The sequence below is a fragment of the Phyllobates terribilis genome, unplaced genomic scaffold, assembly GCF_046119375.1.
Source record: "Phyllobates terribilis strain yellow unplaced genomic scaffold, ASM4611937v1 Scaffold_5__5_contigs__length_657084704, whole genome shotgun sequence".
Taxonomy (NCBI): Eukaryota; Metazoa; Chordata; class Amphibia; order Anura; family Dendrobatidae; genus Phyllobates; species Phyllobates terribilis.
Window position 1 is genome coordinate 416,918,341 of NW_027362765.1, and position 27,384 is coordinate 416,945,724.

The 27,384-nt window shown below is 43.0% G+C and overlaps 1 protein-coding gene across 1 annotated transcript in view; it reads left to right on the forward strand.

The window, feature by feature from the left end:
- LOC141273399 (alpha-2-macroglobulin-like protein 1) overlaps window positions 1-27,384 on the forward strand; it is a 131,368-nt gene that overhangs the window by 15,475 nt on the left and 88,509 nt on the right. The window contains exons 2-13 of the mRNA XM_073685169.1: window positions 2,337-2,520; window positions 2,746-2,905; window positions 3,009-3,061; window positions 4,287-4,307; window positions 5,551-5,707; window positions 8,016-8,100; window positions 9,426-9,582; window positions 17,293-17,407; window positions 17,912-18,018; window positions 20,263-20,424; window positions 23,843-24,049; window positions 24,686-24,758. Of these exons, the coding sequence (XP_073541270.1) occupies window positions 2,337-2,520; window positions 2,746-2,905; window positions 3,009-3,061; window positions 4,287-4,307; window positions 5,551-5,707; window positions 8,016-8,100; window positions 9,426-9,582; window positions 17,293-17,407; window positions 17,912-18,018; window positions 20,263-20,424; window positions 23,843-24,049; window positions 24,686-24,758 (1,481 nt within the window). The remainder of the gene's footprint in view (window positions 1-2,336; window positions 2,521-2,745; window positions 2,906-3,008; window positions 3,062-4,286; window positions 4,308-5,550; window positions 5,708-8,015; window positions 8,101-9,425; window positions 9,583-17,292; window positions 17,408-17,911; window positions 18,019-20,262; window positions 20,425-23,842; window positions 24,050-24,685; window positions 24,759-27,384) is intronic.

A 27,384-nucleotide genomic window follows, 5' to 3' on the forward strand; every position in this document is an offset into this window, starting at 1 on the left:
TGTTGGTTATTATAAAGAACTATCATTTGCTTAGGTTTGGATGATATTGAACTAATAAATAAAGTTGTACCCTGTAGTGCTATAGCTTGTAAACATGAAATATATGAAATGTGAAATGCATTATTGCTCTAGAACAGGGGTCCTCAAACTTTTTAAACAGGGGGCCAGTTCACTGTCCCTCAGACCATTGGAGGGCCGGAATATCGTTTTTTTAAAAAAGCTATGAACAAATTCCTATCCACACTGCACATATCTTATTTTGAAGTAAAAAAACAATACAGGAACAAATACAATATTTAAAACAAGTAAACAAGGAACAAGTAAAGTTAAATTAACAAACTTACTGGTATTTCCATAGGCAGATAAATGTTCCCAATAGGCAGAATAGGTCCCCAATAGGCAGGTAAATGTCCCCAATAGGCAGCATAGGTCCCCCAATAGGCAGGCAAATGTCCCGAATAGGCAGCATAGGTCCCCAATAGGCAGGTAAATATCCCCAATAGGCAAGCTGTTCCCCCCCTTATAATGCCCCATGCAGGATGTCACCCCCCATATAATGCCCCATGCAGGATGTCACTCCCCATATAATGCCCCATGCAGGAAGTCACTCCCCCCCATATAATGCCCCATGCAGGCTGTGCCCCCATATAATGCCCCATGCAGGATGTCACCCCCCCATATAATGCCCCATGCAGGATGTCACTCCCCCCATATAATGCCCCATGCAGGCTGTGCCCCCATATAATGCCCCATGCAGGATGTCACTCCCCCCATATAATGTCCCATGCAAGATGTCCCTTTCTCCCACCATATAGTGCCCCATGCAGGATATCACTCCCCTGTCTTTATAATGACCCATGCATGATGTCACCCCCCATATAATGCCCTATGCAGGATGTCACCCCCATATAATGCCCCATGCAGGATGTCACCCCCCCATATAATGCCCCATGCAGGATGTCACCCCCCCCATATAATGCCCCATGCAGGATATCACTCTCCTGTCTTTATAATGCCCCATGCAGGATGTTACCCCCCCATATAATACCTCATGCAGGATGTCACCCCCCCATATAATGTCCCATGCAGGATGTTAACCCCCTCCATATAATGCCCCATGCAGGACGTCACCCCCCATATAATGCCCATGCCTCCATACATTAAAAAAAAATCAAATACTCACCGCACTCCTCACCTGCTGCCGCTGTTCAGGTCCAGACTCCAGCATTGCCGGTGTTGTCCCACTCTGCACTGTGATGGCTCAATGGAGGGTGCGGTGGAAAGACGTCACCGCACCCTCTGACATGAGATGTCACAGAGAGCGCAGAGCAGGAAGACAGCAGATCTGTGGAGACACGGGGAGAGGTAAGTATCTGGCTGCCGGGGACCTGAGCAAGCGGGGGGAAGGGCGGGCGCTTGCACCGCTCTCCTTCGCCCATAGCCCGGCGGGCCAGATAAAAATCCTCAGCGGGCCGCATGTGGACCACGGGCCGTAGTTTGAGGACCCCTGCTCTAAAAAATAGAAAAAAAATTAAGACACATAGCACATAATTTGGCCAATTCATGCATGCCCAGCAACCAACGACAAGGCGATCTTCTTTTGCTGGGACCATATCCTGATGTGATTCCTCTCCTAGGCTGAAACCTTCATTTATATGGGTAGGTAGGAGCCTTCTGTAATTGAGCACTCTGTAGTGCTATAGCATGTAACCATGAAATATATGAAATTTGCACCTGTACACACAAGTTTTCTGTTTGGAAGTGACGGTCAGTCTTTTGTTATTTATAAATTGGCTCTCTTACTGAGCACTCTACCCATCAGCCCGTTTTAATTACAGAAGGATCCAACGTACCAATATAAATGTAGGCTTTAGCCTAGGAGAGGATTCATATTAGATAGGTTTCCAGCAAAAGAAGATCGCCTTTTCATTGGCTGCTAGGCATGCATGAATTGGCCAAATTATGTGCTAAGTATCTTCATTTTTTCCTATTTTCTAGAGCAATAATGCAATTCAAATTTCATATATTTCATGTTTACATGCTATAGCACTACAAGGTGCAACTTTATTTGTTAGTTCAATATAATCTAAACCTTAGCAAATGACAGTTCTTTATAATATCCAACGGTTTGGGGTATGGTGAATCTAAGATATAGGTGTCTATAAATATATATATATGTGTGTGTATTTATAGAGAGAGAGTATATATAACAATGTTATGAATGCAAAATGATCAAATTGAGTAAATCAATCAAGTTACCGTTAGTTATAATTATCAAGTTTAAGCTATAATGAGCACCGTATATACAGATGTACAAATGTTTACTCTTGTTCAAGGTATTATGCAATCACAGTACCAGCTCAGATGATCTACCCATCAGAGGAGAAAGCATGTATTTCTATCCTGAAACTGAAGGGGGAGCTACAACTTAAAATGGAGTTAAAGAGAGAACAGAAACATGTGTTGGTGACAGAAGACACAATCAACACCCCAACATATTTTCACTGTTATTCTTTTGAGGTTAGTGGAATTCTCTTATAGATCATAGACATTCATGACTCAAAGTCAAATTCTTGTGTTCTACACAGCCACAAAAATGGTGAAGGCCATGTGCCCTGGTGCCAAACTGCGTAAACCAATAAACCTTTGCCTTGGCCAAAATATTCAGACACCGGGCCAGGGTCATGAACTGAACATATCAGTAAAAATTTGTAAGGATTTCAATAAAGCTTCATCTTTACTCAGCTTCCGACTGTGTTGGATGAGGAAGAAGTCTGGTTCTTTCATGTTTCTGCTCATGGAGATAACATAAACATTGACCAGATCAAGAAGATCATGCTCATTAAAGGAAATCAAATGACTTTTATCCAGACTGATAAACCGAACTACAAGCCTGGACAGACAGGTAGATATGTACAGTCACATCCTTTTAATATCTTTTGGTTGTCAGCAAAAAAAAAGTTGGATCCACAAGTGAAATTTTTGACATCACATGTTTATTATTCCAGTGAGTTTCCGTATTATAACCTTGGACAGGAATTATCATGCAAAAAACGACAAGGTGAGATGCTTCCATACTCTTTATATTACCTTTGTGGATAACTAAATGAATGTGAATGCTCTTACATAAGGCCTTACATGAGTTGTGTGTACAGTAAAGTAGGCACATTGATAATTTAGATGTAATTGATATAATTAAAATAGTCTATGTAAGCCTGCAATGGAAAGTCTTAAATTCATAACAATCTTGAGATCGAGGCTTTGTAATACAAAGTATGAATGGAATGGTGGCCACTCTATTCATGGATAGGAGATTACTTCTCCAGTTGGGATAACCCTTTTAGCGTAGTATTTCAAGGAAATTTCTGAAAACATAGTTTATGTAAATTAGACATATCGTAAAAGTAGTTCATCCACCGAGAACAAAGATCGTTACCTCCTAATCCTGACACCATTTTTGATTTCGAAGATGCATCTGATTGCCTATATGATAATATAGTGTATTAGAAATACAAATCTGAAATTTGGAGAGAGGGACATATTAAAAATCCAAAATTAGTTATATGTTTTGCATAGGACTGATCTTCAAAATGAGATGAATACATTGATAGGACTAAAATAATCTGCAGAAAAGAATCCTATTGCCTATTTTATGCATCTTGGTGGTTAAGAGGGTTGTCCAGGATTTTTACATTGATGGCCTATCCTTAGGATAAGTCATCAATATCTGATTGATGGGGGTGCGACACCTGGACCCCCGCTGATCAGCTGTTCTTGGTCGAAAGTGCTCGATTGTGAAGCTGCACGACACAGCTCTATCAATTATATAGTGGCCACGGCTGGGTATTGCATCCCCTATTGATTCGAATAGTGGGTGGATGTGCAGTTCCTGGCCATGGACACTATGCAGTTGACGGAGCCGTGCTGTGCAGCTTCGCAACTAAGCATTTCCAGCCACCAGCTGCATCTGGAACAGCTCATAGGCGAAGTGTCGGGTGTCGCAACCCCACCGATTAGATATTGATAACCTATTCTAAGGATAAGATAAAAATGTAAAGGTCTCGGACAACCTCTTTAAGCGGGTAGAACTGCAGCTTTGCAACATGAGTTCCGAGCTTGGTTAATACTAGAGAAACCTTGTCTTAGAACCTGAAAGTTCTCCCAGTTCTTTCATAGGAATCCCCAGGGATCTGTAGTTTCTTCCTACACCTTAAACTTTAATCATGGCATAACTGGCTTCATATAAAACTATTCTTAATGTAACCATATAATCATTTATTTTACAGTATCCACTTGTGGAATTGATTGTAAGTATTAACAGCTCCTGTTGCATGCACCGATACACACATACATATGATCACCAAAGTGGAGTGACCACTAGGAACCCACAAATCATTGGAATGGGGATCCCCGAATTCTCTGTGTGAATTGAGTTGTAATGAACATGTGTCAGAACAGGTCTATTTACTTTTTATAGAAGTGGTGCTCTCACATGCTCACTACTGCTCCATTCCCACCGGAGATACGTGATAAATATTATTGATTGGACAACCACTTTTAATTTTGAGAAATGTGTAATTTTATCATTTTAAAGGTTTTGTCTCATTACTCCTACCCCTGTCCATATGTTCTTTTAGAGCATACGATAGTCAGATAGGGTTTCCCGCTTGTAATTTCCTACTATGTGCCAGAACCAAGACAACATCATATAAGGGAAAATATGACTGACTTCTGTTGGTAATGTCTTAGAGATAAGTACAATTAAGGTTAGATCATAGACATAAAAATTAAGGTGATAAAAATCCATTTGAGCTCCACAATGCAAATATAATTAAAAATTCTTAAAAACACTGAGGGCAGTATTACAATGCATCAAGAGCAGTTACTGGTCTGACACGTCAGGAGGAGCCTAAAGAACAAAGTGCTTGAAAAAAGTTTGCACTTCTTTATGGATCTTTTCCTAGACTTGCTTCTTAAAAAAATTATGCTTATGCTCACCCATAATTTTTTCTTGAATGGAGATTCATGCAACAATCGACAGGCTGAAAGAGTCCTCCTTATCTTAGATCAATCATTACTAACAGAGATCGATATATGAGAGGCACACAGGCAACTACTACCTAACTAGCTCTGATTAGCTTCCCTTGGTTGGCAGGACTAGTCTGTGACTGCATTCTGGATACATTGCAAGCATAGCTGCCAATAAATGCATGCCTATTGTGCCGTATAGGAAATCTAGTCTTGAATAGGAGTCAGACAGAGAGATGACACATTGGACTTTGTTGTGGGTGTTTTTGTTGGTCAGAAAGGTAGAAGGTATCTTAAGATATCAAGTAAAAGTTGCAATTATAGTAAACCTAGCATTTCACAAATGTCGCATTTCAGCTGTTTTGACAGTTTTTTTTATGGCCACTTCACCATCATGTAAGACATGATTAACAATCAGAAAGTCAGCAGTGAGCTCATTTTACCTTTCACGTAGAACACAATACTAATGTGCCTTCACAAGTAACTTTATTATATCAGACCGAAGTGTCTCCTTACTAACAGGATCCAGATAATAATCGGATTGGACAATGGTTGGATGTCTCGCCACATCAAGGAATCGCTGACTTAAGTTTTCCTTTGGCAAATGAGCTACCACTAGGAAACTACGTCATAAATATACCCAATGCATACAGAGCTGATTTTTCTATATCTGAAGCTGGTAAGATTAATATTTTTATATGCTGTGTATAATTTAACATAATTGGGTGGACAGGTTATTCCTAACATTATCCATTGCCTAGGTGATAACTTGGTAATCAGAGGAGATCTGACTTCTGGAAAACTACATGGAGTGCTTTCCACACATGCATGTCTCCATTTTATTTCCTATGGAACTGCTGGAAATATCTGAGTACAGTGCTCACCTCTCTCTCAGTCCTGGTTGGTACAGTAAAGTTATTAGAGCTGTGTTTTGTAAAAATTCGTACATCCATGGGATCATGTCATCACCTGGACGGATTTTCAGGGTGTACTGTATTCATTAATATGTCCAATGCAGTTTTTTGGTTTTTTTTAATAAAGTGCAACTATTGAGCTGCACCAATTTGTTTTTGGCATACAGTTATATGAAAAAGTTTGGGCACCCCTATTAATCTTAAGCTTAATGTTTTCTTAAAATTGGTGTTTTTGCAACAGCTATTTCAGTTTGATATATGTAATAACTGTTGGACACAGTAATGTTTCTGCCTTGAAATGAGGTTTATTGTACAAACAGAAAATGTGCAATCTGCATTCAAACAAAATTTGACAGGTGCATAAGTATGGGCACCTCACCAGAAAAGTGACATTAATATTTAGTAGATCCTCCTTTTGCAAAAATAACAGCCTCTAGTCGCTTCCTGTAGCTTTTAAAGAGTTCCTGGATCCTGGATGAAGGTATTTTTGACCATTCCTCTTTACAAAACAATTCCAGTTCAGTTAAGTTTGATGGTCGCCGAGCATGGACAGCCCTCTTCAAATGATCCCACAGATGTTCAATGATATTCAGGTCTGGGGACTGGGATGGCCATTCCAGAACATTGTAATTGTTCCTCTGCATGAATGCCTGAGTAGATTTGGAGCGGTGTTTTGGATCATTGTCTTGCTGAAAGATCCATCCCCTGCGTAACTTCAACTTTATCACTGATTCTTGAACATTATTGTCAAGAATCTGCTGATACTGAGTGGAATCCATGCGTCCCTCAACTTTAACAAGATTCCCGGTGCCAGCATTGGCCACACAGCCCCAAAGCATGATGGAACCTCCACCAAATTTTGCTGTGGGTAGCAAGTGTTTTTCTTGGAATGCTGTGTTTTTTTGACACCATGCATAACGCCTTTTTGTATGGCCAAACAACTTAATCTTGGTTTCATCAGTTCACAGGACCTTCTTCCAAAAAGAAATTGGCTTCTCCAAATGTGCTTTTGCATACCTCAGCCGACTCTGTTTGTGGCGTGCTTGCAGAAACGGCTTCTTTCGCATCACTCTCCCATACAGCTTCTCCTTGTGCAAAGTGCGTTGTATAGTTGACTGATGCACAGTGACACCATCTGCAGCAAGTTGATGCTGCAGCTCTCTGGAGGTGGTCTGAGGATTGTCCTTGACTGATCTCACCAGTCTTCTTCTCTGCCTTTCTGATGTTTTACTTGGCCTGCCACTTCTGGCCTTAACAAGAACTGTCCCTGTGTTCTTCCATTTCTTTACTATGTTCCTCACAGTGGAAACTGACAGGTTAAATCTCTGAGACTGCTTTTTGTATCCTTCCCCTGAACAACTATGTTGAATAATCTTTGTTTTCAGATCATTTGACAGTTGTTTTGAGGAGCCCATGATGCCACTCTTCAGAGGAGATTCAAACAGGAGAACAACTTGCAAGTGGCCACTTTAAGTAGCTTTTCTCATGATTGCATACACCTGGCTATGAAGTTCAAAGCTCAATGAGGTTACAAAACCCAAAAAAAGTGCTTTAGTAAGTCAGTAAAAAGTAGGTAGGAGTATTTAAAACAAGAAAATGATAAGGGTGCCCATACTTATGCACCTGTCAAATTTTGTTTGAATGCAGATTGCACATTTTCTGTTAGTACAATAAACCTCATTTCAAGGCAGAAACATTACTGTGTCGAACAGTTATTACATATATGAAACCGAAATAGCTGTTGCAAAAACACCAATTTTAAGAAAACATTAAGCTTAAGATTAATAACTTGCATCTGTCATGCCACATGGAAAGAATATTTTTAGTTGGTATGTGACTTGCAAGCCATATTATCCTTTCTATTGATATTTTGCAAACCTTAAGTAGAGTGTCAATGGGCTTGAAGAATATTTTGTCAAGCAAAAACATTGCTAGTTTCATTGAAAATTTGCACCAGAAAAAAAGCAAACAATTTGATTTCTTATGTCTCAATGTACTTGCTTTTTTATATTCAATTTTACATAAGAATTGCTTGTTGCTAAGAGTTTCTAACATGTGAATTCTTCACTTCAGTTCTAAAGAGATTTGATGTTAACATGGATGTTCCAAAATGGCCAAGTGTGATGGATAAATTCTTTATCGTGAAAGTGTGTGGAAGGTATTGGTCCTATATTCATAATATTATAGATGAAATATAAGTTCAGGGAGGACTGTACATAGAAGAGAGGGGCAACACAGTAAAGATCATACTGGGTACCCTATTATGATAACAGATTTAACCACAAATGACAGAAAGCCATAATGTTTGTTTACCCCTGTATCTCTTTACCATTACCCAAGAGACGGTTTAATAGACCACTTACCTGCTAACAAAGAAGCTACTTGTCACAGGTGTGTCACTGGTGACAGACAGTCGACCTTCAATGGTTTGCAGGAGATATCCACGTTTGGCAATGCAGACAGCTGCCTAGATAGGAGGCTGTGTTTAGTACCCAGCGACTGCCTCCCTTTAGTCTGGGTGTATATTTACCTGGTATGTCTATGTGGGCATCGCTGGTGATATTCATTCCTACTTGGAACTTGGCTGAAGCAGCATCTCGTCCTCTTTGGAGTCTTGAGGTCGTGTGTCCTGTTGGAGTTCTTCTAAAGCTAAATTATTATTTCCCTGTGTTGTCTTCCCTTTTGTCTTTAGAGTGCTAGTGGAGGTTGACTAGTGCTCATCTCCTTCCACCACCAGCTTTAGCCTTACGCCAGGGATAGTATGGCAAAGCACGTGATTGGATACAGCTGCGGAGGCTGTATAGGGACGTTAGGGGGAGACAGGGTGACGCTAGTGCAGATTAGGAGGTCACCTCTTCCCCCTTTCCCTAGTGTCTGGGCTTCCTTTCCCTTTCCCCTCTGTTTCACTCACACCTGGCGTGACACTCCTCAGGGGAGGGCAATCCTGGAAAGATTCTTGGCACTCATTAGCCAAGGTGATTGAACCAACCAGAGTAGAACTCTCTTTCCAAGGAGCTCAGCATGTTCAAATCTTATATTATGTATATCCTTCCATTAAGGCAAACATTAGTTTTATATTGACATAGAATAGGACGTGGGACTGTCGTGCTCCTTTTTGGTGACCTCACACTAACAAATTGACAAAAGCAACAAGATTGTCATTGATGAGTTTCTGTTGTAGACTAACCAAATGGAAGGTCTGCAGCGTTACAAAATGATTGTATCAACAAGATATGCCCCGGTACATGACCCCCTTTCAAGTAAATGGATAAGTATAAATGGCTGGATTAAGTATTCTCATTCTTAATACATCTCCACTCTGACTCATATTGTGAAGTCTCCAACTGGGGACCCATTGTATGATATCCATATGCTTTATTTAGCCATATTTACAGGAATTGTCTTTTTGAGGTGACTCTTTTAAAAATTGTTTCTGAACCTACAGATGACACTGAAAATAAGTAATATATTATTATATTTTAGGTATACTTATGGAAAGCCAGTTTCAGGATCTTTTCATCTCTCTATCTGTGAAGAAACTGCACAAACATCTAGTTTTTATTATTTAGATCCCAAACAGGACATTGACATTATTGATGAAATAAATATTGGTCATTGCCAAAACATAACTGGAGTCCGTGTAAGTATGAATACAAATATTTTAATTACACTAGATTCACACTGCCATAATATGGAGGTCTTCTTTTATTTTTAATATAGCCTCAACATTTGTGTAAGGTAGAAGGAAAATCAGCAGCTCACCTATAGGTTCAAATTGTGCTTTAGAGAGCCCAAAGCAGAAACCGTTTCAAGGAGGTGATCAAATGAAAAGAAAGACACGCATTTGTCCTGCTCGAGCCTAAAATAATAATATCATTACTTTTATTCAGTACTTAATTATGTAGCATCGGCGTCTCTGCCCCCTGACAGGCAGAGACGCCGTCCCTCTTCCCACCGCGCTCCCCATCCGGTGTCCTCTGGCAATCCTGTTTCTGCAGCTGCCAATGCGCGCAGTTTCCCGGGCACTGTGCTTAGGGCGTGCGTGCGCACTCCCTCCCTCTAAAAGGGGCCGCGCGCCATCCTATGGTGTCCAATGGCCGGAGGACCTCCCATATATAAGGCACCTCCTCCAAAATGGAGGTGCCCGAGCAAAGTTGTAGCACTGTGTACTTACCTCTGCTTCAGCCCTCAGGTTCCGCTGCCTGCTTGACTACCAGTCCTGCCCGCCAGCCTATCAGGTCCAGTCCGCCAGCCTGACTAACAAGTCCAGCACGCCAGCTTGATTACCTAGTCCAGTCTGACAGCCTGACTACTCTCCAGCCCGACAGTCTGTCTTCCGTTCAGTCCGCCAGTCCGTCTATGGGCTCTGCCCGCCTGCTTACCTGGAAGCATCTGCCTGTTACCTGCCGTGCCTACCAGCCAGCCTACCTGGAGGCTCCAGCCTGTTATCTGCCGTGCCTACCTGGAGGCTCCTGCTTGTTACCTGCCAGCCTACCTGGAGGCTCCTGCCTGTTACCTGCCGTGCCTACCAGCCAGCCTACCTGGAGGCTCCTGCCTGTTACCTGCCGTGCCTACCTGGAGGCTCCTGCTTATTACCTGCCAGCCTACCTGGAGGCTCCTGCCTGTTACCTGTCGTGCCTACCAGTCAGCCTACCTGGAGGCTCCTGCTTGTTACCTGCCATGCCTGCGAGTCCCTCTACACGAATCACTCGTCAGCCTGCCTGCTGTGCCCATCTGCTATAACGGTCAGTCCCTGCCTTCTGACCCGTGGGAGTCACCTGCTCTTATACAAGGTCGGTCCCAGAGTATCACCTGGTCCCTCTGCTCAGTTCCTCCCTGGTCACGGAGTCGATTGAGCCGCCGTACGACCTTGGTCGCTCCGAGTTGATACCTAGTTACGCCCCTCTGGTTCCTCCTTGCACCGCAGCACAGAGGTTCCACCACCCGGATCCTTAACCACTTGCTCAGGCCATGGAACCCGGTGCCTCCCAGGCCCCTTCGCTTGCTGACCTGTACCAGGAGGTCTTACGTCAGAGTGTTCAACAGGAGACTGTCCTGTCCTTTCAGTGGTCTGTTAATTCTCGCCTAGGCGCATTGTCCGCCCTGTCTGTGTCCATCTCTGGCCAAGCGGCGCCTGCACCCGCGGCACCGCAACCCAGTCTTACAATGGCATCCGGCTATGGACCCCGGCTCTCGGCACTTCCACGTTTTGCTGGCGACCCCGCTTTAGCTCGGGACTTCATAAACCAGTGCACCCTGCACTTTGAACTCCTGGCACACCAGTTCATCTCCGACCGGGCCAAGATGGCATTCATCATGTTTCATCTCACTGGAGAAGCACGGGCATGGCTAAACCCCCTGTGGGAGAGAGGTGATCCTCTGGTGTCCGATCTATCGTCTTTCCTCACTGCTTTCCGGAAGGTCTTCGATGAACCAGGACGAAAATCCTCTACTGCCTCCTCTCTGCTACGTCTCTGCAAAGGGAGTCTCACCGTGGGCCAATATGCCATATGTAGCCTCGCTTCTGACCTTGCCTGGAACAACAAGACCCTGGTATCCATCTTCTGGGAGGGTCTTTCCGGTCAGATCAAGGACGAGCTAGCCGGTCGTGACATTCCTACCACCCTGGACAACCTGGTGTCACTAGCTACCCGGATTGACATCTGAATTCAGGAATGAGCTAAGGAGACTACCCGGGAGAGAGGATTCCCTCACCTCGCCCCTGTTTTCCTGAGACCTGCCTCCCAACCAGCAATTCCCTGGGCACGCTCGGCTGAACCTTTGCAGATTGACCAATCCAAGATGGTCAAGTCTCATCAGGAGACGCGCCGAGTCAAAGGGACCTGCTTCTACTGTGGCAGTAAGGAGCATCTGAACCGTTCCTGTCCGGTGAAGCCAGGAAACTCCAGTGTCTAGGACCGCTCGGAGAGGTCGTCCTAGGCAAAAGTAAATCCTCTCCGTCCCCGACTTTGTCTGTCTCTATCTCCTGGGGAGAGAACCGCTACTTTGAAATCATACATCTGGATTCCGGAGCTGCTGGGAACCTCATTTCCCAGTCCCTTGTAGAGAAATATGAGATTCCCACCAAACCTCTGGCTGAACTATTGGCAGTCGCTTCCATGGATGGAAGACTCCTTCCGGTGACCATCTTGCTCATCACAGAACCTGTAACCCTGCAGGTGGGAATGCTGCACTCAGAGAGGATCTCCTTCCATGTGCTTTCCGGACTCTCACTCCCTATTGCTAGGTCTACCCTGGCTACAGAGACATGAACCCGTTCTGAATTGGCAATCCGGTGAGGTGCTCCGTTGGGGGCAGGATTGCCATAAGACCTGTCTGGTTCCGTTTCGCCCGGCTAGTCCTCCACCTACTCCGGCTAATTTACCTAGTCTACCGGCACCTTACTGGTCCTATGCAGATGTCTTCGACAAAAAGGAGCAGAGACACTGCCACCTCATAGGCCATATGATTGCCCTATTGACCTGGTACCCGGTGCCACTCCACCCCGTGGGCGTATTTACCCGTTGTCGTCGGCCGAAACCCGGGCCATGTCGGAGTACATCGAAGAAAATCTGGCCAGGGGATTCATCCGGAAATCTACCTTCCCGGCTGGAGCTGGATTTTTCTTTGTCAAAAAGAAAGACGGTTCACTACGTCCCTGTATTGATTATAGAGGACTCAACCAAATCACTGTCAAAAACAAATGCCCCCTTCCGCTCATCTCTGAGTTGTTAAACCGCCTTAAGGGCGCAAAGATCTTTACCAAGCTGGATCTACGTGTGGTGTATAACCTGGTTCGGATCAGTCAAGGAGACGAGTGGAAGACTGCATTCAATACCCGGGACGGTCACTATGAATACCGTGTGATGCCCTTCGGTCTCTGCAATGCTCCCGCCGTCTTCCACGAATTAGTCAATGACATCTTCAGTGACTTCTTATATTCTTGAATGGTGGTGTACCTGGACGACATCTCGATCTTCTCTCCGGATCTTCCCACACACCGGAGGGATGTTCGTCAAGTCCTGCTTAGGCTCAGGCAGAATCACCTATATGCAAAATTTGAGAAATGCCTGTTTGAGCAGACCTCTCTTCCATTCCTGGGCTATATAATCTCCAAGACAGGTCTACGAATGGACCCCGAGAAGCTCTCCGCTGTCTTAAAGTGGCCTCGTCCGGAGGGGTTGAAGGCGATTCAGCAATTCCTGGGCTTTGCCAACTACTACCATCTCTTCATCCCACATTTCTCTTCCCGGACTGCTCCCATCTCTGCGCTCACCTGTAAGGGAGCAAATCCCAAGGAATGGCCGCCCGAAGTGGAGAAGGCCTTCCTCTCCTTATAACAAGCCTTCTCCTCTGCCCCAGTGCTGCACCATCCGGATTACAACAAACAGTTCTTCCTGGAGGTTGATGCGTCCTCCTCCGGAGCAGGAGCGGTGCTCACCCAAAAATCTTCATCCGGGAGAATGGTAACCTGTGGCTTCTTCTCCAAGCTCTTCTCCTCGTCTGAGCGCAACTACTCCATAGGAGACCGAGAACTGCTAGCCATCAAATTAGCACTGGAGGAGTGGTGTTACCTTCTTGAAGGGACTCTGTACCCGGTGAACATCTATACTGATCACAAAAACCTGGCATATCTCCAGAATGCCCAAAGACTCAATCCGCGTCAGGCCCGGTGGTCTTTGTTCTTCGCCCGCTTCGACTTTATCCTACATTACCGCCCGGTGTACAAGAACGATCCTTCCTGTATTCCGATCAAAAGGAGGAGCCTATGCACATCATCGACCCCTCCAAAATGATGAATTTGGCCCCCTTGGACCTGACTCGTCTCCCACCCGGTAAGACGTTTGTAGTGGATCGTAAGAAGGTTCTTCATTGGGGTCATTCATCTAAACTAGCCGGCCATGCCGGCCAGAAGAAGACCTTCCTGCTCATTACCCGGCATTACTGGTGGCCTACCCTGTGCAAGGATGTGGTAGACTTCATGATGGCCTGTTCGTCCTGTGCCTGCAACAAGGTTCCCAGACATCTTCCAGCTGGTCGCCTCCTGCCTCTTCCCGTACCTGCTGCCCCATGGCAACACATTGCTATGGACTTTATTACTGATCTCCCTGTTTCTGCTGGTTGTACAGTCATTTGAGTGGTCGCCGACTTTTCTAAAATGGCCCAGTTCATCCTTCTGCCTGATCTCCCGTCTGCATCTGAGCTGGCTAAGGACTTCATCCTTCACATGTTCCGTCTCCACGGCCTACCCCTCCACATTGTGTCTGATCGCGGGGTTCAGTTTACTTCGCGCTTCTGGAGAACCACCTGTAAGCTGCTGGATGTCATCCTGGATTTCTCCTCTGCTTACCATCCGCAGTCCAATGACCAGGTGGAACGTATCAACCAGATCCTTACCAGCTTCCTCCAGCAATTTGTCAATGCTCACCATACCGATTGGGTGGAGCTCCTACCATGGGCCGAGTTCTCCTATAACAACCATGAGAGCGAATCTACTTCCAAATCCCCGTTCTTTGAGGTCTATTGTCTAAATCCCCAGATTCCGTTCCCCATCTCCGCTTCTGTGGACAACTCTGCCGCGGAGTCTCTGGTCAGCGAATTCTCCACCATTTGGGAAAACACTAGGTCCGCACTTCTTCAGTCCTCCGAGCGGATGAAGAAACATGCTGACAAGAAACGTCTGGATCCGCCTCAATTCCGTCCGGGAGACAAGGTTTGGCTCTCCTCCAAACATGTTCGTCTCAAAATACCCTCCTATAAGTTGGGTCCTCGGTTCATCGGTCCATTTGAAGTCCTCAAGCAAATCAATCAAGTGGCTTACAAGTTAAAACTCCCGGCCACCTTGCGGATTCCCAACTCCTTCCACGTATCTCTCCTCAAACCAGTTGTGCTTAATTCTTTTTCCGACAATCCAGGTACTCCCCCAGCTCCGGTTTCCGCTGAGGACGTTTTTGAGGTAGAGAACATTCTGGCCACCAAGAGGGTAAAAGGAAAAACTTTTTTTCTGGTGGATTGGAAGGGGTTTGGCCCAGAGGAGAAAACTTGGGAACCCAGGGAGAACATTCATGCCCCGTTTCTCCTTAAAAAATTTCTTTCTGGCCTAAAAAATAGGGGGCGTAAAGGGGGGGTACTATAGCATCGGCATCTCTGCCCCCTGACAGGCAGAGACGCCGTCCCTCTTACCGCCGCGCGCCCCGCCCGGCGTCCTCCGGCGCTCCTGTCTCAGCAGCTGCCGGCGCGTGCAGCTTCCCAGGCACTGTGCTTAAGGCGTGCACGCACTCCCTCCCTCTTAAAGGCGCCACGCGCGCCATCCTAAGGAGTCCCTGGCCAATGGCCGGAGGATCTCCCATATATAAGGTGCCTCCTCCAAAATGGAGGTGCCCGAGCAAAGTTGTGGCACTGTGTACTTACCTCTGCTTCAGCCCTCAGGTTCCGCTGCTTGCTTGACTACCAGTCCTGCCCGCCGGCCTGACTATCAGTCCTGCCTGCCAGCCTGACTACCAAGTCCAGTCCGCCATCCTGACTACCAAGTCCAGTCCGCCAGCCTGATTACCTAGTCCAGTCCGCCAGCCTGACTACTCTCCAGCCCGACAGTCTGTCTTACGTTTAGTCCGCCAGTCTGTCTATGGGCTCTGACTGCCTGCTTACCTGGAAGCATCTGCCTGTTACCTGCCGTGCCTACCAGCCAGCCTACCTGGAGGCTCCTGCCTGTTACCTGCCAGCCTACCTGGAGGCTCCTGCCTGTTACCTGCCGTGCCTACCAGCCAGCCTACATTGAGGCTCCTGCCTGCTACCTGCTGTGCCTACCTGGAGGCTCCTGTTTGTTACCTGCCAGCCTACCTGGAGGCACCTGCCTGTTACCTGTTGTGCCTACCAGCCAGCCTACCTGGAGGCTCCTGCTTGTTACCTGCCATGCCTGTGCCCATCTGCTATACCGGTCAGTCCCTGCCTTCTGACCCATGGGAGTCACCTGCTCTCATACAAAGTTGGTCCCAGAGTAGCACCTGGTCCCTCTGCTCGGTTCCTCCCTGGTCACAGAGTCGATTGAGCCGCCGTACGACCTTGGTCGCTCCAAGTTGATACCTAGTTACGCCCCTCTGGTCCCTCCTTGCACCGCAGCACAGAGGTTCCACCACCCGGATCCGTAACAAATTATATGCACCAAATATCCAACTGGTGGTCTGTATGTGGGGGAGACAGGATAAAAAGTTAGAACAAGGAAAAATTCTCATTGCCACACAATAAAAGGAAAAAAGAATAGATCTACCTGTGGCCAAACACTTTTGTAGGCCTGATCAGTGATCAGAGCATCATGGACATGAAATTGCTGGTATTGAAAGGTAACTTCACATCACAGAGACAGAAGAGTGTGTGAGTACAAACTTATGATGACCTTTGACACAATCAGAGCAGGAACAAATGTGTCGCATGGATTTATGTCTTTTTACATCAATTAAGGAACGTGCTCCTCAGACTTTAAGGGGATATCAAAACCATGGACCAGACCTAAATCAGAGGACAATAAAACTTTCACACTCCTTATCTATGAACTGCTATAAAATTTGCTGCCACAACTGTTTTCTACCTGTCTCACACTGATAATTCTGATGCACGTCACTTGTCTTACCTTATGTCTGTTGTATATAAATATGTGACTCTTCAGATTTTGTGTTAGACTATGCCTGATGAAGAGATCTGAGTAGTCTCAAAAGCTTACTTTTTATTACTATCTTTGCAGTTAGCCATTACAAGGTATCAACTACCGAGGACTCTTACATTTTAATATTTTTCTATCTACTGGTTAACAAGGTGCAAAGTTATATTTTTCTTGTATCAATAAGTCAAACTTTTAAAATCCATGTAAGAGTGGTGAGTGAAAAATATACATCAACTCGTTTCAAACACTGTGTGCATACCTCATCCTGATTAAGAACGCACACGGCATTTGAAATGCGTAGATGACTATATTTCATTCACCACTCTTACATGAGTTTTAAAAGTTTGATCTAAAGTGATGATTTGATTTTATTCAACTCGAGTTGGTCAAGAGCTTGGCTTTCTTTCCATAGCCTAAACATCCAGAATACCCTCTTTCCCCAAAGTCCTACTTGATTGGACTTAGTCTAGATCTTCACATGGTGAGGAATGGATGGAAATTGTAAGCTGCGGGTCATGTTCTCAAAATTAATGAGACTTCCTAAATTCCTAATCTCCTAGTAGCTGGTGATAACAAAGGTGGGACCAACCTATTAGACAATTATTACATATTATTCCAAATATTCATGTCCAAAAAAATGCTAAAATATTTTTTCATTTTTTTGCTAGTTTTACCTTTTTTTTTTTCCATCAGACTGATGACAAAGGGTGTCTATCAAGAGAGATTGACCTTGCCTTTTTCAATATAACCAATACATCTCTATATAAGCCTTTATTAATCATAGCTTCACTAACAGAGGACATTTCTGGTGAGTTACATTCTATATAACAATTTACTATATATAAAGGGGTTTCCGGTAATAACTTGTTAATCTGTGGGGGGTTAATCTCTAGGACATGCATCGTTTGGCAGAATAGGGGAATTTTATTCCCATTAGAATTTAGCGTCAGGCCGTGCTCATGCTTAACTGCAACTCCCTTCATTCCCTATGTGGCTCCCAAGTGTTGCTATCAGTTTTTCCAGAAGCCCCATTGAGAATGTATTTAGCAGTCAGAAACACGAGTAGCAATTCTTTTGTAAGGAACACCGTCACTTTTGATTAATTTTTTACACCCCATTTCACCTTTGGTTCTTCTCCAGCTCCGACGATGTTGTCCGAAACTGGTGTGTACACGGAAAAAGTCGTAAAATTTTTGCGTAACTTAGTTTTTCACCAAAAATTCTGTGACATTTCAAAATATTTTATTCCAAAATTCTGATGTAAACAGCATAATGAATCAGAGCCATAATCTTTTTGTTTGTGTGTTCTTAGGGTACACAGAAAAAGCATTTGACGTTCCACTTGTTACCTCTGGTCTGCACATGAAGCTTGAGAACATTCCTAATTTTTATCAGAAAGGAATCCCGATTACTGCTAAGGTGATGATATAAGTATAGGAAGAATTGTTTTTTGAAAAAATATGGCCTTGGACAAAAAGCTAATTTTCTTTTTATGTGCTCTCATTTTTTTCCTCCCCTCCTCCTAGGAGCCATAACTTCTTTATTTTTCCATTAGCATAGCCGTGTCAGGGCTTGTTTTTTTGCAAGATGAGTTGTACTTTTAAATAATACCATTTTGTGTAGTCATTTTTCGAGACCCATAACATTTTACATTTTCGGTAGATGAAGCTGTTTGATGGCTTGGTTTTTGGTGTTTTTTTATACCATTTTAGGATAGATATGATGTTTTGATCGGCTATTGTTGCATTTTTTTTTTTTGCTCTGCAATTCTGGTGTTTTGATTTTTTTCCCTTGTTATGACATTTACCAGTTGGATTAATTAATGTTATATTTTGATCAGACTTTTGCTGATGTGGATATACCACATATGTGTATTTTTAATTATTTTTTATTTCTTAATTTTTAATTGGGGGAAAAGGGGGTGATTTGAACTTTAGTATTTTTTTTACATATTTTTTTTACTATTTTGTAGTCTCCTTAGGAGACTTGATCCTGCGATCGTCCGATTGCCAGTGCTATATACAGCAATACTGCAGTATGCTGTATATAGTGTAAGGTGGCTAACGGTCGCATAGTCGATGGGAGGTATGTGTCACAGAGATGGCAGTCCTCTGTGATGTAGCCCGGTGTGTTTCTCTAGGGCACATAAGCACTAAGAGGATCGTTTGGTGCACCTGGGACTGGGTTATGGGTAGCTTGGAGAGAATGGGCGGGTCCAGCTACCCACAGACCTCATCTCTGGGTGTGGTTAACAGCCTTTAAAATGGATGCCATTGTTTGGCACATGGTCTGTGTGTTTTGAGGGAGAAGGCCTCCTGTGTATGATTGTCTCCAGACTGAGCCAGGATATTGGACGTTACCCTGCCTGTGTGCCACACAGGCCTGGCTGAGCAGAAACCTGCTAAGGACACGTTACTTTGTTTTCCTGAACTAAAGGCTGTTTACTTTTTCCTTTTGGCTGAACTTTTAAAGGAACATGCTTCCTGTTTTCCTCCCGTCACACCCAAGTGAGTAAACCCCCTACAATAACATATATGGTTTAAGAGAGATTTAAAAATTTGGACTTTTGAAAAAAGATGCAATTGTCACTCCAGTTGGGGAAGATTTAAAATTAGGAAAATCAGTTGTAGACAGAAGCATGATATATAAAGATGTATCAAATTTGACAATGTGTGACACTTTAAAGAGGACCTGTCACTTTTAATAAATATGTAATTTTTTACATAATGGAAATGTCACTGTTCTCGCTAATCTGGCGTTGTTTTTGTTAAGTTTATTCGCCTCTTGATTCCTGAGAAATGGCCCTCTCTTCCTAGTATGTAAATATAGTCTTCTTAGGTGGGAAGGGGCATAGTCTTCAAGAAAACGCCCATAAGAGTTCCAGACCACACCCACATAGTTAAGGAGGTGAGAATTACATGCTGCCATATCTCAGGAACAGAGAGACAAAGTAACAAATGAAAAACCATTCCAGATTGAGGAGAACAGTGAAATTTACACTAGAAAGAATAAGTGACATATTTATTAGAAGGGACAGATCCCCTTTAAAGGAAATCTGTCAGCAAATTTTTGATATGTAAGCTGAAGACAGCATGTTGTAGGGCTTAAAACACTGAATTCAGCAATGTATCTCATATGAAGCTCTGAGGTTTTGTTTGCTTACAATGATTGATTTAGCACTAGTAGCTTATCGTTGCTGTGACTCCTCCGCCCGTGACAGGCAGCTCACTGTCTATGTACTTTGTATATACAGAGGCTGGTGTGGGCGGGGTTAGCTTTCTCAGCTCTGCTGCATTACTAAATCTAAAAACTCTGATTGTGTCTTAACGGCTGCAACCAGTAATCTTAGTGATAGATCGTTGAATTCAGCATCTCTTTGTGTACATGAGGCTGCTCTCAGATAAAGTAGCAAAAACCTGCTGACATATTCCCTTTAATGAATTTGTGAAAAATTAAGACAAGGCAGCCCAAGCAAAACTGACTTTAAAATTTTTCCCCATGATAAATGACCCCCTGGGTACTCTAGCTTCTCTGGAGCCTTTTAATGGTTACATGAAATTAGCCCCGTCACACTAGCACTGCCAGTCCAATAGTTCACCACTGGTGTGTGTTTGCCTCCAGAAGCAATGACTATTAGTGGAATACATGTCTTTCCTTTTACAGTTGAAAGTTTCAGAAACGTTTCAGCCTAAGGTGAATGAAACAGTCTACTTGGTATTGGGCTTTGAAGAAGAAGATTTAAACCTGACGGCAGTGACAAATGAAGAGGGAATTGCAGTTTTCACTGTGGACACCTCAACGTGGGATGACATGGTGTCTGTGCATGTAAGTGTCACGATACACTACATGTAGAACTGTAGAAAACCTTCTTATCTTCCCGGTGTTTTCATAGTAGTACAGTATGAGTTGATGTTACTGCAACTTTTTGTGACTTTTTTATGTCTTTAATATACAATGTCCTCAAATTTTGTCTTGCTAATAAAGTAATTATCAATGTAGCTGCCACGGTATCCACTATTGACAAATCGCAGTGATGGATCCCTGTAGCAAAGATTAAAATGAGTATTTTTCTTGGTGCTGCTGAAACAAGTTCTCCATACTCAACAAAGAGGTTCCCAAATGATTGCAGTCATGTAAAACAACAACAGATAGAAATTACCCTCCTCAGGTTCAATGCCGGCTCTCTGCAGCCATTCACTGAGCTCAGTGGCTCTGCCGATGTTGACGGCATTGATGTGTGCAATAGACGTGGCATTAATGCTGCAGCCAAAATACATAGATGGTAGCAGCAGTGGAGAGTCAGCGCTGGACACAGCGTCCACGAAGGGAAAGTACTAACTGACTTTGATATTTTACATGACTGCAATTGTTTGGAAACCACTTTGTTGACAGTGGAAAACCCATTTAATATCAGCATGACCCAAATAACCCATGACATAGCTTTCTGTATAATCATGGGTTGATTCTCCAATCCTTATTTGCTATGTTTTAGGAGAAGGAAATCATGCATAGGTCATTAGTAATTATTATAAGGGATGCAGCCAATCTGGAATAGTCATATTTCATTGCAGGTTCCCCATAACATCAAAATGACCCATTCTATGGTATATGCAGTGCTGGCCAAAAGTATTGGCACCCTTGCAATTCTGTCAGATAATACTCAGTTTCTTCCTGAAAATGATTGCAATCACAAATTCTTTGGTATTATTATCTTCATTTAATTTGTCTTCAATGAAAAAAACACAAAAAGAATTGTCCTAAAGCCAAATTGGATATAATTCCACACCAAATCTAAAAAAGGGGTGGACAAAAGTAATGGCACCCTTTGAAAAATCATGTAATGCTTCTCTAATTCGTGTAATTAACAGCACCTGTAACTTACCTGTGGCACCTAACAGGTGTTGGCAATAACTAAATCACACTTGCAACCAGTTAACATGGATTAAAGTTGACTCAACCTCTGTCCTGTGTCCTTGTGTGTACCACATTGAGCATGGAGAAAAGAAAGAAGACCAAAGAACTGTCTGAGGACTTGAGAAACCAAATTGTGAGGAAGCATGAGCAATCTCAAGGCTACAAGTCCATCTCCAAAGACCTGAATGTTCCTGTGTCTTCCGTGCGCAGTGTCATCAAGACGTTTAAAGCCCATGGCACTGTGGCTAACCTCCCTAGATGTGGAAGGAAAAGAAAAATTGACGAGAGATTTCAACGCAAGATTGTGCGGATGGTGGATAAAGAACCTCGACTAACATCTAAACAAGTTCAAGCTGCCCAGCAGTCCGAGGGTACAACAGTGTCAACCCGTACTATCCGTCGGCGTCTGAATGAAAAGGGACTGTATGGTAGGATACCCAGGAAGACCCCACTTCTTACCCCGAGACATAAAAAAGCCAGGCTGGAGTTTGCCAAAACTTACCTGAGAAAGCCTAAAACGTTTCGGAGGAATGTTCTCTGGTCAGATGAGACAAAAGTAGAGCTTTTTGGGAAAAAGCATCAACATAGGGTGTACAGAAAAAAAAAGAGGCATTCAAAGAAAAGAACACGGTCCCACAGTCAAACATGGCGGAGGTTCCCTGATGTTTTGGGGTTGCTTTGCTGCCTCTGGCACTGGACTGCTTGACCGTGTGCATGGCATTATGAAGTCTGAAGACTACCAACAAATTTTACAGCATAATGTAGGACCCAGTGTGAGAAAACTGGGTCTCCCTCAGAGGTCTTGGGTCTTCCAGCAGGACAATGACCCAAAACACACTTCGAAAAGTACTATAAAATGGTTTGAGAGAAAGCTCTGGAGACTTCTAAGGTGGCCAGCAATGAGTCCAGACCTAAATTCCATAGAACACCTGTGGAGAGATAGCAAAATTACATTTTGGAGAAGACACCCTTCAAATATCAGGGACCTGGAGCAGTTTGCCAAAGAAGAATGGTCTACAATTCCAGCAGAGCATTGTAAGAAACTCATTGATGGTTACCGGAAGCGGTTGTTCGCAGTTATTTTGGCTAAAGGTTGTGCAACCAAGTATTAGGCTGAGGGTGCCAATACTTTTGTCCGGCCCTTTTTTGGAGTTTTGTGTGAAATGATCAATGATTTGATTTTTGCTTCATTCTCTTTTGTGCTTTTTCCTTGCAAGCAAATTAAATGAAGAGAATAAGACCAAAGAATTTGTGATTGCAATCATTTTCAGGAAGAAACTGAGTATTATCTGACAGAATTGCAGGGGTGCCAATACTTTTGGCCAGCACTGTACACCCTTGATAGCTACAAAGTCTGATCTGCCAAAAAAGGAGCATCAGAATCTATACTGGCCTTGGGAGAACTTGACACTGATGTAGGGATGTTTAGTTCTGAAACACATCAGCTATGGTATATGCCTTATGGTTTGCAAGAGGAAATCAATATAAAGAATGTGTACAGAAGATGGAGTGCCAGTGTTTTTTTTTTCCTCTACTGACAGAGGGATGGTGTCATGACTTAGAATTGTGCTATGGTGCTGCCATGGAATGGGGGTTTTAGAAAGAAATAAAAGCAGGAGGCAACATAAAAGATGAAGAGGGTGTCTGTAATAGCATGTGAAGTCAGAGATACCTGCTAGGAGAAACAATCTGATGATCAGAAGGATTTGAGAACCAACAGTCAAAGAGGACATATGACTTGAGAGTTAGAGATGCGCAAAGGTCACATAATTCAGTCTAAGGTCTGTCGTTGTGTAGCTCTTTGCGTTGCTGCAAGCGTTTATGACAAAAGATCACAGATGACAAAAGATCGGTATCGAAAAAGGAACCATGGAGATGCAGGGCAATTCCCCTCAAGTGGGTTGGTGTTGGAGAATAGTAGGGGGCACTGTGACCCATGAAGATACATTCCCTTCAAGTTAGTTGGTGTTGGAGAATAGTGTTTTGACTCATATCTATCCAGGCAGGAACAGTAAAAATAGTTTGTGTTGGAAGGGGCTTTTGTGGAGCTGAGATGCCGGACCCTGTACAAATACAAAAAAGTTGTTGCATTGCAACAATTCTGTCTTACTTGGGAGATTCTGATTCAGTAGTCCATCTTCATTTTCCTTTACTGTAGCTTCTCTATCTCCATCCCTTGAGGATCCATCTCCCAGTGCAATACAGGACTTGTACAGGAGAAACAAGTATTTTTGCCCAGCACTTCTCTTTAGAAATATTTTCTATGTAAAAAAAAAAAATGAATGGCAAAAAAGATAACATGAATTTATTGCTCTACTTCTGTATCCAGGGAAAGCTCTCTCTAGAAGATAAGTCCACAACTTCACATACTTATAATTGGTTGTATCCGCTCTACTCTGAAAGTAACAGCTACCTGAAGGTAGAAGCAAATACAAGTGACTTGTTGTGTGACTCTGATCAGTATCTAACAGTGGAATACTTCATCAATACATCCCAGCTGGATCCTGCAGATGGACAACTCCACTTCTTCTACTTTGTGAGTATCCTATAGGTCAACAATACATGACGTAAAAATCAACTAATGAGAGTGAATTGTTTTGAACCCCAAAATGTATTGGAAAGGTGAAGACAAAAAATTCACCTTTGAGGGTCTCATCTCTATATCTTCATGTTGTATACTTGTGGTGCAGGATTGCCAACTTAATATTTTATTTTTTCTGGGCAGCGTCTCAAAAAAATCACAGACAGCCAACATTTTTATAAACACACTAGAAAATCATATTAAATCATTGAGATTATAAGTGATATATGTCTACTTTCCATAATTCTGATTGGAAGACATTAGCTGCATCCACTGTGAAATGTAAAATGATAAAAATGACAGTCATGATATTCTATGCAAATTTCTCCAGCTTCACAGATACATCAATTTTAAGTGCGCCCTATTTTTAACAATTTTTGTGGACTGTCCACACATTTCTGGACAGCTGGCTAGTCTGCTGTGGCAGATGCAATCTTCTCTATAAAAAGGGCAAATAACATAACACTAAAATCATCTAGTCTACAAGTAAAAAAAGACTAAATATACTTCACTTCCCAGATTCTGTTTTGTCCTGCATCTCACCATAAATGCCATTGATTAGATGTATTTTTTTTATTTGTGGTCCCATAGTATGTGTCGAAAGGGGCTATTTTATCTCATGGTGAACATGATGTGGATATTAGAGGACAGCCCCTAGGCTCTGGTGAGTATATGAATTCCAATTCTGAACAGAATTCTGAAGGGATTGCAATATACTTATTGTTGAAGAAGGGCGTTTATCAAACCTACTTTTTAGGAACAGTTAGGCTAGGTACAGATGACTGTACTCTCTCCTCCGAGAGAATTGGGTCAATTATGCAAATCACAGAGTTTGATCAGAGTGTTAGCATAGTGTGATCCAATTCCCTCGGATGAGGAGAAAATGGAGAAAAAAAATTCTCCATTTTCTCCATGTCAGCTCGTGGAAATCGGGGTGCACCTCATATGTCATCCAGTCCAGTGGTTTCTATGGGCTCATTGACTTGCCTTGCCGAGTGATATTCGAAAATCGGATCAAACTTGGGCATGCTGCACTATTTTCTAATGAGGCATGTGCATGGCCAAATAGAATAACGTTGGTCCGAGAGCACCCATCCAAAAATAGTGACCTTAGTGAAGTCCCTTAGTGTTACTACCACTTTTATGGCTCCCACATAGTACCACCCACACACAACAACATAAGGATACCCAAACAGTGCTCTCTGATACTATATGATGCCTTTTCCACACAGTTCAAAGGTGACCTACCACAGATTATGATGCTCCCATAGTAGCTCCACACATGATGCTCTACAGTGCCTCCCATACACATTACGATCCTTCCACAGTGCCCCCATAAACAGTATGATGCCCCCCATGCATTTATAAATATTTATAAAATAAAATGATCAATACACATTGTTTAATTCAATCTGTAAACAGTTCCTAAGGCTAAACATAACCCTATAGCTACAGTACAGACCAAAAGTTTGGACACGCCTTCTCATTTAAAGATTTTTCTGTATTTTCATGACTATGAAAATTGTACATTCACACTGAAGGCATCAAAACTGTGAATTAACACATGTGGAATTATATACCTAACAAAAAAGTGTGAAACAACTGAAAATATGTCTTATATTCTAGGTTCTTCAAAGTAGCCACCTTTTGCTTTGATGACTGCTTTGCACACTCTTGGCATTCTCTTGATGAGCTTCAAGAGGTAGTCACCGGAAATGGTTTTCACTTCACAGGTGTGCCCTGCCAGGTTTAATAAGTGGGATTTCTTGCCTTATAAATGGGGTTGGGACCATCATTTGTGTTGTGCAGAAGTCTGGTGGATACACAGCCGATAGTCCTACTGAATAGACTGTTAGAATTTGTATTAAGGCAAGAAATCCCACTTATTAAACCTGACAGGGCACACCTGTGATGTGAAAACCATTTCCGGTGACTACCTCTTGAAGCTCATCCAGAGAATGCCAAGAGTGTGCAAAGCAGTCATCAAAGCAAAAGGTGGCTACTTTGAAGAACCTAGAATATAAGACATATTTTCAGTTGTTTCACACTTTTTTGTTAAGTATATAATTCCACATGTGTTAATTCATAGTTTTGATGCCTTCAGTGTGAATGTACAATTTTCATAGTCATGAAAATACAGAATAATCTCTAAATGAGAAGGTGTGTCCAAACTTTTGGTCTGTACTGTAGCTTCAAACAAAGGTCTGTATGCATGGACAAGACCCGTCTGCAAATTGTGTCAACAGCTCTGTGCTCTCCTTTGCATCAAAGACTGGTGCTATCTACATAACAGTATGAGAAACATAAAACATATTTTTTTCTCAAAAATGCTCTAAAAAATCTGGAGAGGAAAATAATACTGTTCACTGATCAGTACAACAGTGATTCATAATATGGCTGTTTGCATGGTCATTAAAGCGGAAACTGTCACTGAATGTCCCAATAAAATCTTCATGCATCTTTAAAAATAGATCGCTTAGGCTTACTGAGGATGGCGTACTCACTATGACGATCCATGTCAGCATGGCTGTAGAATCTTAAATGAAAGTTTAATCTCACCTAGACTGATTGACAGCTCATTGTCCCTCCTACCTGCTGAGACCTTACACTGCTCAGTACATGCTTCCCCTATCAGTCAGGTTGGATGGGCAGAGACTGAATACACATGGACTCATGAGCTTTCATTCTTTAACTGGACCAATAAAATGCTGGTTTTAATATCAGGATTATACATTTATTCTGATATTAATTTTTAAAGTATATACACCAGGCTCATCGGGTCTATGAAAAATATTTACTTATTTGTATAGTCTGCAGGGCTGCCACCAGGAATTTCAGGGCCCCACACTGGCAAAATTTTTGAGCCTCTTAAGACTCTGCCCAGGCTCCACCTCAGCTCTGCCTCCACCCCTCGAACCTTCTACAGTCCCACTGCCCAGCCTTGGAAAAACTCCACTTCTGCACAATGTCCTCACCAATCACACATTACCAGTTCCCAGTGAACACCACACCACAAACATAGACAGCAGCTTTAGTTTTGGCCAAAAGATTTTTAAAGCCACCACCACGATAAGGTAGACTCTTCTGGCTGGGTCCTATTCTACTCTAACCTATTAAAAAATTCTTAAAATATCCAATACTCTTTTTAGGTGTATTTTTATTTATTTTTCTTTAAGGGAATGTGTAATATACATTTTTTAAAATGACCAATAATACCACATACAAGGATCAAATACCACCACACCATGACCAGACCACATATTTCCACCACATACAAGAGACAAATAATT